The sequence below is a fragment of the Etheostoma spectabile genome, chromosome 9 (genome assembly GCF_008692095.1).
Source record: "Etheostoma spectabile isolate EspeVRDwgs_2016 chromosome 9, UIUC_Espe_1.0, whole genome shotgun sequence".
NCBI lineage: Eukaryota > Metazoa > Chordata > Actinopteri > Perciformes > Percidae > Etheostoma > Etheostoma spectabile.
The window spans coordinates 22,735,395-22,754,315 of record NC_045741.1 but is presented as its reverse complement, the minus strand read 5'-3'; the positions used below and the strand labels follow the sequence as shown (position 1 = coordinate 22,754,315).

General features: G+C 40.5%; 2 protein-coding genes across 3 annotated transcripts in view; both read right to left on the bottom strand.

The window, feature by feature from the left end:
• bend5 (BEN domain containing 5) overlaps nucleotides 1-3,911 on the bottom strand; it is a 13,231-nt gene extending 9,320 nt beyond the window's left edge. The window contains exons 1-3 of one of the 2 annotated variants that reach the window (XM_032526875.1): nucleotides 3,698-3,881; nucleotides 2,422-2,552; nucleotides 1,088-1,568 (exon numbers count right to left, since the gene is read on the bottom strand). In XM_032526875.1, coding sequence (XP_032382766.1) covers nucleotides 1,088-1,568; nucleotides 2,422-2,552; nucleotides 3,698-3,881 — 796 coding nt within the window. Of the gene's footprint in view, nucleotides 1-1,087; nucleotides 1,569-2,421; nucleotides 2,553-3,697 lie in introns of both variants that reach the window. The other variant, XM_032526876.1, reaches the window with a different exon arrangement.
• Nucleotides 1-18,921, bottom strand: part of agbl4 (AGBL carboxypeptidase 4) — a 281,610-nt gene that overhangs the window by 64,072 nt on the left and 198,617 nt on the right. The gene's annotated exons all lie outside the window — the stretch shown is intronic.

Sequence of the window (18,921 nt, the reverse complement as noted above, 5' to 3'; positions counted from 1 at the left end):
CTGAGGTTAACACAAGCATCTGGCAAAGTTTGAGTCAGTACACTGCTGCACACTGCAATGACACCACTTTTAATCACACTTAGAGTGCCTTTTATTCAACTTCCTGTATTGTATTTATTACGTTACTATTTCTGGATTATAATCTTAGTGTTGTATTATGTTTGTCTATTAAGACAAACTATAGCACCCATGTGTTTATATTTTATTTATTGTCAGTTTGCCACTGACAGTTTTTACCCCCAGCTGTACATGGCAAAATATCTCTCTTTACATTTCCTCCCCCAAGATTTCTAATTTTTTTACCTAATATCCTAAGTCTTCTTGGAGAGCTTGGGTTGGACAGGAAACACTGTTGTTGTGGTAATACAGATATAGTGTTTATATAAACTTGGCATAACTTCAGGCTTATTGAGGGGAGTTTTTGAAAAACGTTATATATCTTTAACGATTGCAACATCTAATCGTGACCTAATTTTAATTTTCTTCTTTTTTAGGGTGGTCACGCTCATCATTAGTCCACATTGTTAGCCTAAGAAGCAAGCCAAACTAAGGCACCCAAACTCAAAGTTTATATACTTTAGCTCCATTTATAATCATATCTGTTTATCTTAATTTCAGAAGAAGGACACTGAATTTTAACGGCAGTTCAAAATTGCTAGTGTACATCTAAACAAGAAAGACATGGTCTAAGTAGTACCAAAAAACTATTCAAGGGTCTGTAGTGGCATCTTCCTTTGTTTCTTTTCAGAATGAACTGCAAAAACAATTGTGTTTGGCTTTTCTTGGCATGTCACTGTTCTTAAAAAAGGCACAGAAGGGGGTACAATCAGTGTAGATATACAGTAAACGCTAGAATTTGAAAATGTCTACACGCTTCCCTCTTGCCTCCTTACACTAAAATAGCATATTCTGGTTATAGATGTTACTGTCTAAGACTGCCTTTCTAAGAACAAAAACTCTGAATTACAGTTTTACTACTAAATAGGTATTTGATTTTTTCTTTACATTACTGCAGGCTAAAAGGTTACTAATAAACTTTTTGGCATGTACACAGCATTGGTTTGTGTGTCTGCTCCTGTTTTCTCACCGCTGCCCAATCGCATGAGAAGTACGTCTTGCAGCCTCCTGTTGAAGTCCCTCAGTTCTTTGACTTCTGTCAGCAAGCTGCCATATTCCTTTAACTTCTTGGCCTGTTGAACCAGCTGCCTGCGGGTTCTCTCCAGCTCCTGCTGCAGCCTCCTCATCTCCTCCTCCTGTTGCCTGTAGCTATGAACCAGTTCCTCATACAGGACTCTGGGTACCACTGCTGCAGCTACCCCAGACACACAATCCGTGTCCACCTCCAAATGCTGTGCTTGCTGCTGGTGATGATGATGTTGCTGATGCTCTGCATCCATATCTTCATCTTCGTCATCTGCATCCTCTCCCTCCTCTGCCAGCCGGTCCTCATCCAGGTCTTCTTCGCCCTCCATACAGGAGCTGGCTGCGTTTCTCTCCAGGCGAGCCACTACTGCTGCCAGACTCTTGGAGGAGTTGGAAAGGGGGCGTCCATGGTCCTGAGACAGGGCCTGAAGAAAATAACAACAGTCAATTTAGGGATCAAATAGGTCAGTGTAATAAAATGTTATAGCTAGAAAGTTGAGTATGGGAACACGATAAAAATAAGACAGGTGTTTGGAAGTGGGCCTAATACAATATTTTACACAGTTTTACAAATTTCTTTTCTTCATTGGTGACAAAGTGCACTTAATATGTAACAAAAAGTAATTCCATCAAACACTTCAATCTAAAAATGACATGACAGACTGCAAACAGTTTGTTTTGAATGTGTGGATCTCAATAGGAAGCGGGAAAAGAGGAGTCACCGAGTTCTTTGATGAGCGGCTCAGAGGATTTGTCTGTGAAAGGGCAGCTGTCCAGAGTGCTGAATTTGTGTTAATCCAGCATATGGTAAAAATAGCATGGGGGATTTTGGGTGTCAGCCAAGTTTATGGAAAAGGGACATTGTCTCATTAATAGATACTGTATATTTAAATATAATACTATTGCTGTCTGTGTGTCACACATATACCCACACAACTTTTGTTTAAATAAAATTATTCAGGGTCGTCACTGTCAATAATTTACTTTTTTTGTTGATTAATTGCATTATTATATGCTCTGTAGCACTTTGAGATTGCTAAACTGTAAAGCGCAATACAAATAAAATGTAATAGTATTATTATTATTATTAAGACTATATTGTATATTAATATATATTGTAATATAAGTAAGAATGTAATGATACTGGTGTCTGTACTACTTTAAGTATAAGAAAAATTTGGTGTGGAATAATCCACATTACCCATTGCTGTCCATTCAAATGTTCAAACTTGTTTCTTTCAAAATAAAACAACTATTGTTAAATCTAGGTGAGCCTACCTTTTTATGTCTGAGTGGCATTCTCTCTTCTCCAAAATTGTTCTCAATAGAGTTTCCTGAATTCTTGATGGACATCTTGGGAATTTTCATCTTCTTTTGCATTATACTGTCTTCAAATTCCTCTACTGTATCTGTGAAGTGCAGAAATAGAAGCAGGAAGAAACTAATAAAGTTCCCAGAAAGTTAGATCGAATTTAATAAAACGTGAGAGTACATTTGTACAACCCGAGCAGAGGGGCGTTTTATCTTTCCATTCTACTTAGTCAAACTTATTTTAGCACTCTTAGCCCAGAATTAAAAAGTAAGGTTAACAGACGTTGCACAAGCTTTTTAATTCGTCCTGTCTATACTGCGCTTTAACATAACTGCCACTGTTAAGGTGTTTGTTAGCTCGGACAGATCCTGCACCCCAGACAGCTCAGATTCGGGGATTAGTGATGCAGTCAGTTAAAGATCGACCATAACGACCGTGAGCAACCATCACTGCGACTGCAGCTAACGTTAAGCAAACTATTTCACTTGCACACTTTAGCACACTGACATGATGCCATGTCATGAAACAGCATGACGTTGACGTGTTACTGACAGACCGGTTGCTATATTGTCTCCATTAATATCTGAGACACGGCGATGACTGCAGCACCGCATCATCTCCTCTGTGGCACAAACCAACAGTTATGCCAGTTTACACGCTAACCGCAAAACCACCAATGCTCTCGGGCTAGCGTCTCCTCTACATTTGCAAACCTCGACAAAACAGATAAAGGGTCAACCACGGGCTGTCACATGTGTTTATCATGTAGTGACACTTCTGCGTCTGCACGCAGCTAACTAGCGCCTGAGCGCTAACATGCTAACGCGGAACGGCTACACATAAGCTAGCAAGCGTTAGCTACATGTTGTAAACAACAATTGGGACTGGCTAACGTTACATGCCACGTATTTATCGAAACGAGCAGCACTAGTCTATCGAGCAAGAGAGCTAACTCTTGGAAAACGACACCCTGAGTGTAAAAATCTGTAAAGCATTGAGGACAAGGTATGACTACCTACCAAACTTATCTTAGCATATCTAACTAGCTTATCTAGCTAGCCACAGCCGAGGACGTTGTTGTGGCTATCAGTGTCAGATTCCAGCTGATCACGTCTTGACAGATCGGACAAAAGGGCTTGTTTTGACAGCTTGACACATTTCGCGCACATCAACGTTACTTGGTCAGACAGAGTGAAACAACAATAAAAAGAGAAACGCTGATGTGTTAAGAGGACAACTTACCTGCAAGGGCAAGGATCTGTGCTTCGCACGGCTGGCCTGCGCTGCCATTCTCTTCAGTTCTGTGAACCAGATACACCTTCTGATTATCAAAATCTGTTTTTTGCAGAGGTCTGAAATCTTCGATATTTGAAACGGGTAACGCGTAGCACATATCATCTTCAAAGAATCTAACAAAAGCATACATTATTTACTTCTCTTTGGTCCTGCACTTTGGATATGGTTGACAGTTTTTCCTCACAAAGTATTAAAAAAATATACACATAAGGGGGTTGGGGCTGGTGTCTGCGCTCGGCTACTCTTGCCTGGTCCACATCACCAGGGTACATCATCCAGGCATAAGTAATAGACATGACATTCACGTTGCTGTTTAGAGATGTGTAGCAGAACAAAGTTATATTGATTTATTTGTGTCATAACCATTTAAAACACAATTTACACCTGTACATGTAGTGTAATTATAATGTTAAAAATAGTTTTTAATTTCTCTCAAATTGTAAACAAGAAAAATACATATATATTTTTTTAAACAGTTTGATACCAACATCAACATATTTAAAAACAATTTGTTTTTATATTTCAAGCATTGTGTTTCGTGATTAAGCAAGACGTTTCAGACGTCATTACCCTTATCAATTTAGACACCCATTACTTCTCACTCTATGTTCTAAGCATAGACCGTTAATTTATCAATAATATACGGTCTATGGTTCTAAGGGAATTATTTCAGGGAACTACATTGAGAAAAGCCACCAAGATGATTACCTGCCTGGACAGATTTCATTGGTCTCTGTGAGCTTTCATGTGTTTCCTGATGTAGGCTACACTTCACATCTGCTCCTTGTTTCACAACAAAATACTTAAGGCCAGCTGACAGAAATTAACTCTTTGTTATTGCAAAACAGCCAGGTGGTTATAAACACAGGATGGATTTTTTTTCAGTTGTTACTCTAATAGAGAGCACCACAGTCGATAAATGACACTAACAATTCCGTTCTGCTTCGGTTGCTGTAATTGAAAAGTAACTGATGCAGAACTATACAGAGGCTTTTTTCTTCTGTGATATTTTGTTTCTTAGTTCCAGGCATTTAGTTGGTTATGATTAGGCCTGCTCCAAATGCCAGCTTCTTCATGATATTTGTTCACAGTGCTGTATGACCAGTTAGATGTATACAAGATCCTTTTAAAACAAACAACACATAGATCACAATAACTCTCAGAAACTAATGCCACTCATTTTATGTCAGTTACTGAAGCAGTGTTTAATACAAGTGACTGATTACATCTGTCAGCTAAGCTTTTGATTTGGGAGACTAGCTTGTTTCATTCTTCTGTGAAAAAGCACCAAGTTGAACTGTCAAAATTTAACATTCATATATATTTACCAAAGCTACATTTTGCATCATTCTATTTATAAATGGTATTATCAAAGGGTTATTTTAAGCTGTTCCATGGTCATTTTTGTAAACATATGCACTGATACTTTGGCACAGCCCCACAAACTATGACAGGAATGAGAGTGATGGACAAGAGATTTGAGCAGCTTCTCAACAAGTCGAATACAGGATTACTGCTAATCTAAGCTTCTGTTCAATGGCTCTCCTTTCCTCACGGCTGGGTTTGTCAACATACGGCTGCTCAATTTCTGGAGCTTTCTGTCTCTGAAGTGGCCAATGTTTAAAAGGGAATGCCACTTCAATTAAAAGTCTTGCATGATGTTACTCCTGTCAGTCAATCAATGTTAAAACAACTTTCTCCAAAATGGGAGACACAGTAATAGTTCCCCGAATGTATTACCATCTGAAACAGCAACACTGGTATTGTTTTCACCTGTGAGTCTGTGTGTAGTCTTGCATTGCCAAATCCCAGCATTGTGGAGTAAGCTCTGGCTACACCACACATATATTCAGGGATAGGAGAAAAAAACACTCTGGGTTGTTTGCATTTTTTCAAACAAGCTCCGGACACAGCAACAGCTGGCTTTGTAAAATGATCTTGGGAAGGAACTTGTTTTGGTGGAACATTTGCACCACGCAAAAGAAAACGGCAAATAAAATATTAAATGAAGTTAATTGTTCACACAATACAGTAATATAAGCTATTTAAATAAGCTAGATACAAGGTTAGACCTAATTTGCTCTTACCAGTGTACCGCTGTGTGGTTTTCATCCACAGTCCCAAAATATATCAATTAGATATAAAATGCAGTAAACATTTTCTTTGTAAATCTTTACAATCATTCCCCCCAAAAAACGTGTAATTTTCAGCGTGTGGTTCGCTAGCTCGACGTTTGTGGTTTCTTCTTGTATCGAAAGGATTTTAAGAACAGCAGCACACAGAGAATGGAAGGTAAGGTGCAACCCCTACGTCGGATGTGAGGCTTTATCCTGGAAATGTACTTACTCACGAAGTGTGTGTGTGTGTGTGTGTGTGTGTTTGTCATCATGGCAAAATGTGATCCTGGAGACAGCTACTGTAGAGGGAACCACCACAGAGGCAGTTTTAATTACTTTGCTATGTCCTTCCGTCGGCGGCCAGAGAAACTTTACAGGTGTGTAGTTGAGATCAAAATGATGGCCATTGCCCCTCACACTTTACACCTCTGGCCCGATTTGGCGTTTCAGCTGGTGGGATCTCATTGCAACATGGTCTCTAGTTTAGTTTTTACAGACACACTGGGAAATCCCTCTGAACATATACCTATTTTCAGAACAACTCCCAATGAAGTGGTACATTTCTTGTTAACTCACCACAGTCTGTTACAGTATTACCATTTAATTCTCACCTCTATTGTTGCCATGTTATTCCAGATAGCCCAATTTACAAAACTGACCGTAATCTCATTGCTATTTGAAATTCCTATGCATGCCAAATGTGATTTGCACAGTTGCCCACCTCAAGACACTGTTTATTTCTGAACTAGACTTTAAAAGGTCCTGTACATCCCGCCAGCCTCTGTGAGAAGGATTTCCATGCACTAAAAGTCTCACAATATAACTCAAGCACTTTTCCTCACTTTAATTATTTCATGCTATGTTGTTCCACTGCACTGCTGTGCGCTCTTGTTCGGCTTCAACCAGGTCACAGCGGCTGAATGAGCACACTGTTTTGTGGACCCATTTCTTGTAATAGCCCAGAAGGTGTACAATTTTATATAGATATGAACTGCAAGTCTGATTGGTCACTGCGGCATCTATGCATACAATATGGTATTATTTTATTATCTTGATTATCTCAAAAACGATCAGTACTGTATTGCATACACCTGCAATGAGGTAATATAGTATATTTTATTCCTTACTAAAGATACACAGATGTTTTTGCTTTGGCCAAATTAGACTTCTTTAAGACTTCAAGACAGAAATAAAGACCACACACACACACACACACACACACCCACACACACACACCCACACCCACACACACACACACACACACACACACACACACACACACAGTTATATAGGACCATACACATGTAATAAGAGAAGGGGCTGGTGTCACTTTCAGTTTGGTTTAGTATAAAATTGCCTTTCCATATCCAAAACGGTGTAAAACTATGACACTTTCAATATCGTCTAAATGCTACGTGCCCAATCTGTTGTTGTGTGTTGACTTTTCACCATTATGAGAATTAAAAGCACAGCTGCTAGTTATTTAATGAATCCAATCAGCTCATTTTTTTAATAGTTAATCAAGCACACAAACCCCACCCTGAGTTGTTATAATCTATTGGCATGCTAATTAGATCAAGATAAAGTGATCATTCAAGTTGAAGGAATAACTCTAGATAATATTTTAGCTATGTTTTATCTGTGGGGGCCGTTAATCGGGTACAGTCTGGAGTCAGGACAGAAGCCAGACATCATGTCCTGCCTATTAGCTCCACACTGCCAGGCTCATCTATCTTTATTGGTCATCCATTAGCCTGTATTAAAGGGAGACACAGGATAATAGCTGTAATGATGCTGATGATGGAATTAGACTGCGGGTACGCACGTCATCATTGCAGTGTTGCGCATGGAATCATAAAGCATTCCTACTGACCACCAACGAACAGATGGACGGACTGATCAAATAAACAACCAATTTATGCTTCTGATCAGTGTATGTGTGTAAATATGTGTGACAAAAAAATATAGTGAGAAAAAGAGAACAAGATGAGGCCTTGCAATTCAGAAGGAAAATAGCTGCAGTGCTTGGGGGGAGGGGGGTGCATTAACGTAAGGGCACGTAGACAGTCAACCTAAAGGCAGCACTAATCTGCCAATCTACAGGATGGACAGATGCTGGTGCAGGTGTGTGTGTGTGTGTGTGTTGATGGTTGGCAGGTGCGAGCGCCAGCCTGAACAGCAGCAGCATACACATACACACAGAGCAAAATGACGATGCCAAGCATTAGGCAGCCGGGATGGAGGGATCATTAAGGCAACTTTCTGGAAAGATGCTCAAGGATCAGGAAAGCACAGAGCAATATGAAGATATGGGTGTCTGGTTCCAAGATGATGGATTTAGAGGAGCGTAAACGTCTTTTATGGGCAACGCGCCACCATGATCAATCACAACTGTTTACAGTCCGGGCTAAAAGCGTTTCCTATTTTGGTTGGAGGCATGTCACCAGTCTTTCTCTTATTATGCCTCTTAATTAGCTCTGCATGAATTACTAATCAACCATGAAGAAGGCATTCACCAATTTAAAAAGTGATAGCCCATGAAATGAACAGCACAGTTTCATACAAGCACATCAGTTACTAATGCTGCAGGGCCTGAAAACAGACCTTTGACTGAAAGAGAGACAGAAGAAAGAAAGAAAGACACACACACACACACACACACACACACACACACACACACACACACACACACACAGCGCTGGCCCTGCCATCATGCTGTGTATACTCCGTGATCCACCCAGGAGACATCGATCTTCTTCATAAGGAACATAATGACCACCAGAGAAATACTGATCATATTTCAGCACCAGTCAATTCGGTTCATTAGGGCCGCTTTACCTCCAACTGCGGCCCTGTATTGATTTTGCCACTGTCACCAGACTGTTATTCTCCACTAACTAGATGTGGAACTCACAAAACTATAATTTATACAGTGGCAACAGCAAGTCGAACAATACACTACGGAGAACAAACAAGTAAAAATATATAAAAGACAGAATATTGCCCCATATTTAGCAGCGTGGACCACTGTCTCTGTGCCCTTTCTGCGTCAGCATCAAATGTCACACACGACACAAGAAATCCTAAAAGTATCAAGGCTGTCCCCGGGTTTCAGAGAGAATGTTTTTTTCTGCCTCTAATACCTTTTCCACCGTCTTCTTTCCTCTAATCTCCACTTATCTGGCAGCCAGGTGAGCTACCGCACATGGCTGGTGGGCAGGCTTTGGTCTGTGGGAATACAGCTCATCTTAATGGTATTTCTTCCTCCTTTCCTTCTCCCCCCTTTTTCTTCTCTTACCCTTTCCTCCAGGGTGGCTGTCAGACAGAGACGAAGGCAGCCATTGATGCTGTAGCTGACAGCAGGGAGCCACTGGGATTGGACAAGCGACCGCAGCCGCCCGTCACGCAAAGGGGCAACCAGGCTCACAGGTGCACAGCATCTGACAGATAATAGCAGATAAAACCTAGGCTAACCAGCAGCTCGCTCCTCGCTAGGGGGCTGGTGGTGGAGGCTCAGATGGGGGGTGGCAGGGGCATGTTTAGGGGCAAAGTGCTTTGACAACTAGCAGCCTTTACTTTACCACCAACCGGCCAGAGAGCCCCCCCACTCTAACACACACACACACACACACACACACACACACACACACACACACACACACACACACACGAAGGACAAGGCAAGATCACAGATCTCAAAAACCTCCACAGAAGCATTCCTGTATCTTACTGTACACTTGGAGAAAATTAAGATTGATTCAGAGCCTAATACAGAGTGTTGGTGCAGCTGCGTCTGAAAAAGCACATCCAAACTCAGCAGTCGTCTTATTCATTTATTTTTTTCTTGCAATTACGCGCTGCTCCTTTATTACTCTTGTTTTAATTTTCTGTTGAAAGAGCTGTGAGTCTCCAAAATACAATAAAATCTGTTTACGCCACAGAGCTTTTTCCCCCTTGTACCCACAATCTATTTTGTGTTTTTATTCATATTGTTGCGAATTCCACTGGAGGGTCCAAACGTCGGGACTCAAGTAGCTAGGAATCACTCTAGCTTTGATTATGTATACCAAAACGATTATTAATAAACAGAGCATGCTTCCGGACAATAAATACGTGCACGGTCTCAATGGAACATGACTAGCTCAGAGGTTTCACAAAAAGGCTCCGTAACAGTGGCCTGCAACGGTTTATAAAGCCGCCTTTAAGGGAGTCCTATTGGTTAAAAGCGTCACAAGGCGGGTCATATCGCCATAGCAACTGTATTTCTATTGGCTGGGTGGGCGCGACTTCCTGTTTACATTACTGTGTGGGTGTGTGCGTGTGTTTGGGGTTTGTTTTCCTGTGGGAATTCCTTTGTTCCCCTCCATTTTGAGTGAGCACGTGGCTTTCTGGCCTTCCTGCATCCGGTTCTCTTGTAAATGTAATGTCTTGCCAACAGGGTATCGCCCCCACCTGGATGCCAAGCAACAGTACATTTTCTCCTTCATTCAACGTCTGATATGAGTTTTGTTTCATTAACTTATGCATAAGTTCATTCACAGTGTCTAAATATGATAACAATACCTGAGTACAATTTCTCACAATAATTAACAATACCTGAGTATAGCTTCCCACAGATCCCCTATATCTGAATATAATTTCCCACAAATCCCCCTTTTTACACCTACTAGGTGTAAATCCTACTGTAAACAAGGAACTGTGTGGAAAACCTTTTAGAATTCATTTTAGTATAAAAACGTGCAGCAAAAGTTTAATATGGTAAAAAACGTATATCCCCCTTTTCACACCTGCAAAGGTGTGAATCCTAACTCTCAATGTTGCCCTATTGGACACCTGGTCCCCCCTGGTCTTATTCACAAAGGGTGGGGTCTCTTGGTCACAGTGGTGTGTGTGTGTGCCTATTCGCTTACAATATACAAGATAATAATCCTCCCCATCTCTTCACCTTCTGGTATCATCTTACTCTCCCACTGTAAACATACAAACACACACACGCCCACACATATGAACTATACAAAAATCAACCAGGTTGCAGTCTCTCAATTGGAATGTGGCTGAGGTTTATGACTCTCATTTCAGGAAAGATCAGTGGGGGTGAAACTCATCACATAGTCCAATCAACATTGTATTGTTTTTAGCCTAGACTAAACCCCAGGGACAAGAGACAGGGACCACTTTTGTGACGTACCAGGAAGCTCCTTTCCATATGTTAATTGCCAGCAAACAAAGAAACAAACAACACAGAAAGCTACTGTCTTGACTAAAACGTGCCATCCCCACCCCTAAGGAAAACAAAGTTTGAGTGAAAGAAAAGAAAACCCAATACAAAATCAGAAAAACAAAATTCAGAATGAATATAATGCAATGAACTAAAAAATGTGGAAACCCTCTTATTTATCATTTCAAGTCAAAAACAATCCAATTGAGTCAAATTCCCAATAGGCTATGCATCTACTATGTATCCATTTAAACCCAATAAGCTTTAATCTGGTACCTCTGGTACATTATCTTGTAATGTCAATTTGCTTTAAGGCAGCTCAATTTAATTTTCCCACCACTTTTCCATTTGACTTTATTTGAAGGCTTAATTTGACTTGAATGAGCTTTCATCAATTCATTCAGACACAACATTACTCACAACACCAAACCAAAAGAATAAAAGAAACAGATGAATCCTAAATAAAAATTCACTTATCAATTTAAAACATTTGAGAACATCACACAATGCTAAATCATGATTCTTTGATGACCGCCTGAACATTCACTCTTAAGACTGAGTGGATCTGCATTGATTTAATCTGTCTGCATCAAGGTGTGAAACCCCCAGTCCCTCCTTTTCAGTCCTTCTTTAACACAGGAGACAATGAGTGAGGTTTTGAAAGAGCAAATTAACACTTAAACAGGGAACAGGAAAAAAGGATGTTTAAGTTAAACCAGACTAATTTAGGAAAACACCAAACATGAAATAGATGTAATCGACTGAAACTAATTATTTCAAATGTGAAATGTTTGACAAATTTGTATACAGTTCTAACTGCTCATTATGCATTTTCTGAGGCTGGTCTAAGCTTTCGCAACACCACCTTTATGGAAATCCTATTCAGTAAGCACAATGAAATGACAAGCATGGAGTTTACACTCCCCCTTTTTATCTCACTCTGTGAGATTACCACCTAATTGTTTACTCATCCTGTGAATAGATCAATGTCTACATTAAATCACAGTACTTTGCAATACCGGATCTATTTCCTACCAAATCATCTTTTAACACTTCATTGAAAATGTGAGGATTATGTTTAATCCATCTGTATTAACCTATTATTAACCGATCTTGCTTGAAACTATAACAGGAAATTTAATGAAAATGTTACAAAATTTATAAGGCCCTACAAAATGTAATTTTCCCTACCAGACATGAGACATGTCTTAACCCTTTAAACATGTCTGTTTACATGAACTTTACCTAATTTGTAGAGTATAAGTTGTTGTTCCCAGTATTTTATGTGTGTTTGTTTTTAGATTGCGAGTCTGTAAGTGACAACCTGCCCTTCACTTGTGCATCCGAAGTACCAGAACCAGGACGGTCTCTTGCTCCCCCCTTCTCCTTCTTAATCCATCTGCTGCTCGTTGGTCTGTATCTCCAGATAAGATCAAGTATCTTTGTCTTATGATGTAGCAGATCTCCGGGTCACATGGTTGACCCCTCCAGAGCCCTCTCACCTCGGCGTCAGCAAAGCCCCCACCAGAGCATGTGGACCCCACTCCTTGCTCTGCGGTCCAGCACAGCACACTTACAGATGTTTGCAATTATTATCAAACATTTAGCCCTGGTCCACTTTCAAGTCACTTTGGGCCAATAATCGCAACCAGACCCTGACCCATTGTGGTCTCTAGCTGTGCGGTGGTCTGAGGTGCTGTGATGGTTGTTGTTGGTCTTCTGGTCCAGTTTGTCTCTGTCCTGCAGCTAGGAGCGAGATGGCACCTGGTTCTGACACACGAGGCACTGTGTGGCACAAAACAGAACTCCAAAAAGCATTATCTTTTCTTTTATCAATACTCATTTAGTGTATGTCACTCATGTCACTCAAATAACATTTCTTTCCCTCTTGCTGGTTTAACTCTATAAAATCCCCAAACATTCTAAAGAGAAACTAGTTTTGGCACTTATCTCCTCCAAGCTTCAGTTTACATTATGGGTTATGTTTTCTGCACAAATATTTAAAACAAAATCGTAGAGTCGTTTTGATATCCTTAATGCTATGGACACTTTGTATTTGTTACTATCCCTTTTTTAGTCATATCTCCTACAGAATTCCTATTCCTAATTATGTAATAGTTTTAGCCATTAAGACACTGTCTTGCGTCTTGATCTTAAAAGCAACAAAACAAAAAGTTCAAAAAGAAAAGAATCACCAAATAATATTTCCACATCACCTCAATAGTTTAAACGTTGTCATGTAAAAACTCAAAATACAAACAAAATCCACAACAAATTAAGCTCACTAAAAGCTCTTTTAACACCACATCAAAATACACATAGATGGATCCTATACAGCCTAGACTGGTTTCAATCTTATCTCCACCAATAAACTTGATGACTTATAACAAAAAGAATGTTTCCCCAATTTTCTATTTTTAAGTTGCAACAAAAATTTGAACTAAATGTGTAATGGTTCTTTATGACCTGTTGTCCTAGTACAGTAGAACCCTTTATCACCTAGTGGTTCAATCTATCCAATTTGTTACCTGATATGAGACATATCTCATTATACTGGTAATTTATGATCAAAATCTTCACTTGCTGCAAGTTACTGGAACCTCTCTTTACTTTGTGCATACCTCTTTTTATCTTCACCTCCTCTATACTTGTGCGTTTTCTTGAAGAACCCACACTTCAGCTGTCCTCTAGACCTCTGTAAAGCAAAAAAAGATTTCTCTCCTTCTTTACTTTTCACTTACTTTAAGAAGTCTTTAATCTATGCCTTTAATTTCAAAAACGTTACTGCAATAGGGTCAGTCCATATTAATAGTAGAAATTTCATAATTTCACTGTTCCAAGTTTAAAAGTCCCAATTCCAAACTGTAACTCTTTGTATTATATTACCAACACAATTCCCCTACAATATTTCCCAAGCATGATAAGTATCAAAGTACTGTAAGGTAACAATATAGAAGCCTCATTTTTCTTTCTTAAACTGGAAATGATCAAGCCATTTTCTATTAATCAACTAAGTAATTGAATCAATTACCACTTTCATGTGAATATTTTTAGATCAATGCATGGATCCCACATTGGATTGACTACTTTTATCTCTTTGTTTTGTTTTTTTTAAACCGAATGTTCCCTCATTTAAATCTCAATTATTTTTCTTAAAACGTTACACTATTTCCCTCTTTTTCCTAGTTGGAGTTTTCTCAGCCTCCCCAAGTACCACTGAGATCTGACAGGACATATTAATATAATTTTGATCCATCTCCTAATTGCAGACATACAACAAATAAAGCAAGACAAGACATACAGACATACATTTAAACATATACCAACTATACCCAATCTGAAAAATGAGTCATTAATAGTGTTGAATTCTCACCAGCTATGTCCCTCCATAAAATGCACTAAACTTTCTATTTCTTATTTCTTACTTTTTCCTTGTGATATCAAAAATTTCACATTTCTTTTCCTTCAATCTACCAGATCTCAGACATAATCTCATCTACTACCTTTGAACACCTCTTTCCGCTTACTCAAATACTTATATTGCAACAATAGTTTAATTACTACATGAGTCAACACTTCTCTTCTGCTTTCTTCTCTCTGTAGCTATACCCTTGCTTCTATATAACCCACTTTTTCCTTCTTTCCCTCATTCTTACAACACCCTCTCTCTTTGTCTCTTTTCTGTATGTTTTTTTTTTTAATGTAAATGTGCTGTATTTATATAGCGCTTTTCCAGTCTTAACGACTGCTCAAAGCGCTTTTACATCTACAGGAAACATTCACCAGTCACACACCTTCATACACAGTGGCCGGGGCTGCCGTACAAGGTTCCACCTGCTCATCAGATAAACATTCATACACATTCGCACTCCAATGCGCAGCACCGGGGGCAACTCGGGGTTCAGTGTCTTGCTCAAGGACACTTCGACAATGACTGCAGGGGCAGGGATCAAACCACCAACCTTCCGATTGGCAGGCAACCGCTCTACCACTGAGCCACAGCCGCCCATATGTATGTTTTACTGCTGGTTAAATTCCATGTGTGCCAACCGGAGATTATTATGGCAGCTTCTGGTGTTATTGTTTTACTGGAAGTGACTGATCACTTTCTGTCCCTTGTTTATCAACTCTGTCTTCCTTACCTTGTGTCCTAGTGTCCCTTATGGGTGTGCTGCTCCCTGTATAGCATTAAAAGACAGTGGAGAACAGCATGTTTTCTACTACTTTCATTATTTTTTCTCAATTTGGCACGTAATATAGATTTTCAGTTTTGGCATTTCCTCTAATTCATTATATCATCCTGTAATTTGATTCTATTCCCCGCATTATCGTCCCGCCCCTATCCCCAGCATGACAAAATTTTCACTACTATTCTTCTCCTGAGCCCTATTTCTTTTAGGCTTGGTGCCCTCTGTCCAGACTGAGGACTGTCTGGACCTCCTAAGCAGCGCTAATTTCTGCATTTTTTTGAATCAAATTGTGTGTCCGCTAAAGTGCGGGTTGGAGGGTCTGGCTGGGCCACAATGTGTCAGGTGGTGCCAAGGTGCGCCGATTTACCTTTGACCTGGACCGTGTGAAGTAAACTCCTTCCACTTTGGACCGTCCACTGCGTTGGCCCACTTCCCTTGTGGACCTTAACCCGGACCCAGTCTCCTACCTTATGGTCTGCCTCTCGTTCTGAGTGGGTGCTGGCTTCTTTCCTCCACCTGGGTAGAGAGGGCTGAGACCAAATAGTTAGTTCATTCATGTAGGCAACATTTCTACTTTTTTACATCCAATAAGGCATATGACCTCCATTATTGGGTGGACCTGGCATGTGGTCTGCCAGTCAAGATCTCGTGGGGGAAGGTGCGTCTCTCCCCCTTTTTGCAGCTCTCATGGCCATGAGTGCCAGGGGAAAGCCTCCACCCACTTAATCCTGCTCTCATGGCAACCTTGGCTTCTTAGTCTTCAACGTTGGTTGGCCCTCTCCACCATCCCTGGGACTGTGGATGTATACCGACCCGAATGAGTGTGTGATCCCCAAGCAGCCTCAACTTCTCTCAACAACTGGTTGTTAAAATGGGTGCCATTATCTGACCTGTTCGTCTTGGAATGCCGTACCGTGGTATCAGTTAACCATTTTACTACAGTCTTTCCCATCTTCATGTCTAGCTGGGATAGCTTCTACCCACTAGAAAATCTGTCTACCATTACCAACAAATATCTTTTCCCTTGCACTACATGGTCTGCTATTTTACATGTAATTTAACCTACGTCTTCACCAGCAGCACCACAGACGGACCAAGCGTTGGTCATGTCAACGCTTTACTCGGGCTCACACAAAATCATTCTTTTCCAAACTTTCCAATTTTATCTCTGCTCTTATCTCTTTCTTTTTTTACTTTCACCACTCCCTACATCCGCTGAGAACAGCCTTATGGACCGAGACTCCAAATGGTGAACACTGGCCCTGTACGCGCCGAGACTTTCCCTCGGCATGTAGTTTAATTACTCCTACCGGCAAGTTTCAATCTCCCGCGTATCTTAGCTCCAAACTTTGGAATCACCTATGATTTATCAACTCATTCACATTTCCAACATTCATTCTTCAACAGCATTATATACACTCTGTATTTCGCTCTCTATGTTTCCACACTCACACACTTCCACGCGTTGGCCCACCTTATGGGTGAAGCCACTACAACGAACGCTGGCTGGCTATGTGTCCCGGCCTTCCCCCATCAGTATACGACTGCAGCGCATCTATCGACCGGTTTATCGAACCTCCCACAGAACACAGCTCCAAAAAAAAAATTGGAATCGTCTACGCATCCCAGATGCTTCAACTCACGCACTCTCCACTCTCATTCACAGAAAAACGGAATGCATTGTTCAATGTCCACAAAACACTTAATAATTTTTAGTCTATATTTTTTTTTTTTTACATAATGTACTCACCCGGAGGTCTGATCACTTTAATTTGGTTTATACTATTATACAATATGCTGAATTTGATGAAACAGGTTTCAGCTTACCCTTTTTTAGAGAGCTCCCTGTGACCATTCCTCCGCGGTTTGCACACCATGCCTCCTTTGTCCCGTACCGTCAGACGTGGACTGTCCGTGGAATCTGGACCCGGAGTTAAACAACTTCTAATCCTGATTCCGTGGAATTCCTAAGTTTAACCGCTGCTCGAAAACCATCCTCTGCTACCAAATTTGTTGCGAATTCCACTTGGAGGGTCCAAACGTCGGGACTCAAGTAGCTAAGGAATCACTCTAGCTTTGATTATGTATACCAAAACGATTTATTAATAAAAACAGAGCAATGCATTCCGGACAATAAATACGTGCACGGGTCTCAATGGAACATGACTAGCTCAGAGGTTTCACAAAAAGGCTCCGTAACAGTGGCCTGCAACGGTTTATAAAGCCGCCTTTAAGGGAGTCCTATTGGTTAAAAGCGTCACAAGGCGGGTCATATCGCCATAGCAACTGTATTTCTATTGGCTGGGTGGGCGCGACTTCCTGTTTACATTACTGTGTGGGTGTGTGCGTGTGTTTGGGGTTTGTTTTCCTGTGGGAATTCCTTTGTTCCCCTCCATTTTGAGTGAGCACGTGGCTTTCTGGCCTTCCTGCATCCGGTTCTCTTGTAAATGTAATGTCTTGCCAACAGGGTATCGCCCCCACCTGGATGCCAAGCAACAGTACATTTTCTCCTTCATTCAACGTCTGATATGAGTTTTGTTTCATTAACTTATGCATAAGTTCATTCACAGTGTCTAAATATGATAACAATACCTGAGTACAATTCTCACAATAATTAACAATACCGGTATAAGCTTCCCACAGACCCCTATATCTGATATAATTTCCCACCATATCCAAATCTGCTTTTCATTTCAAAATCTAAACTCTGGGGAACAAAATACAAACAGATTTTTATCTGTTTGAGCTAAAATAATGCTGACCCAAACCTATTTAAATCTGTAGTAAATCATCTCCTCTCTGCTATCTTGATTCAGGATGCCAGCTGATGTGACAACGGGAAACACAGTCTATCTTTCTGTCACTGTTGAGATACATTTAGTGCTGTGGAGGAGAAAACAGTCAAGACGAATGTGGCAATCAGGTGCAGCATGGCCTGAGATGAAGCCTGACAACAGTCCACACCTATGTCCTCACTAAGCTGCTGCCACTGACAGACAGGGATATAGGATTTAAGGTGCAATGTGCAACTATGTCTGCAGAGGTTTGACAATATCAAGGGTCAGTACCGGGGCTGATACATACAATTTTATGTGCAAATACTTCTCAATCTGAAAATCATGTATTACTTTTAAAATGTGCACCGCTGCAGGGTGGTGTAATAAATAGTGAATTTCCTGAATTTAAAGGACTTGGGTTTAAGCGTCCGGTTATTCCTGGAGAAAGGCTGAGGCTGCTGTTCTGAATCTGAACCTGAACCTGACAGCTGATCCACCAGTGAAAGCAGTGCAATTTAGAACCCAAATTTCCCTATGAAAATCAATAATGTATAACATTTGAATTTATGAATACAGTCCTCTATACACACACCCATTGGGTATACATGCTCCCCACATAGTTCTGACAGAAGGACTAAGGCACAGACTGAGAAAAAGCTGATGATAACCTTGACCATGGCAGCAAGTATCTCCTGGCAACGTACTCACAGAATATTTTCATATGAATAATTTAGCAGAGTGACAGGTTACCATATTATCAATTCATGTTAGCGGTAAAGCCTTACTATTAGTAACAGTACTTCAATATTTAGCATCCTATGGGCGAATATCCTGGCTACACACACACACACACACACACACACACACA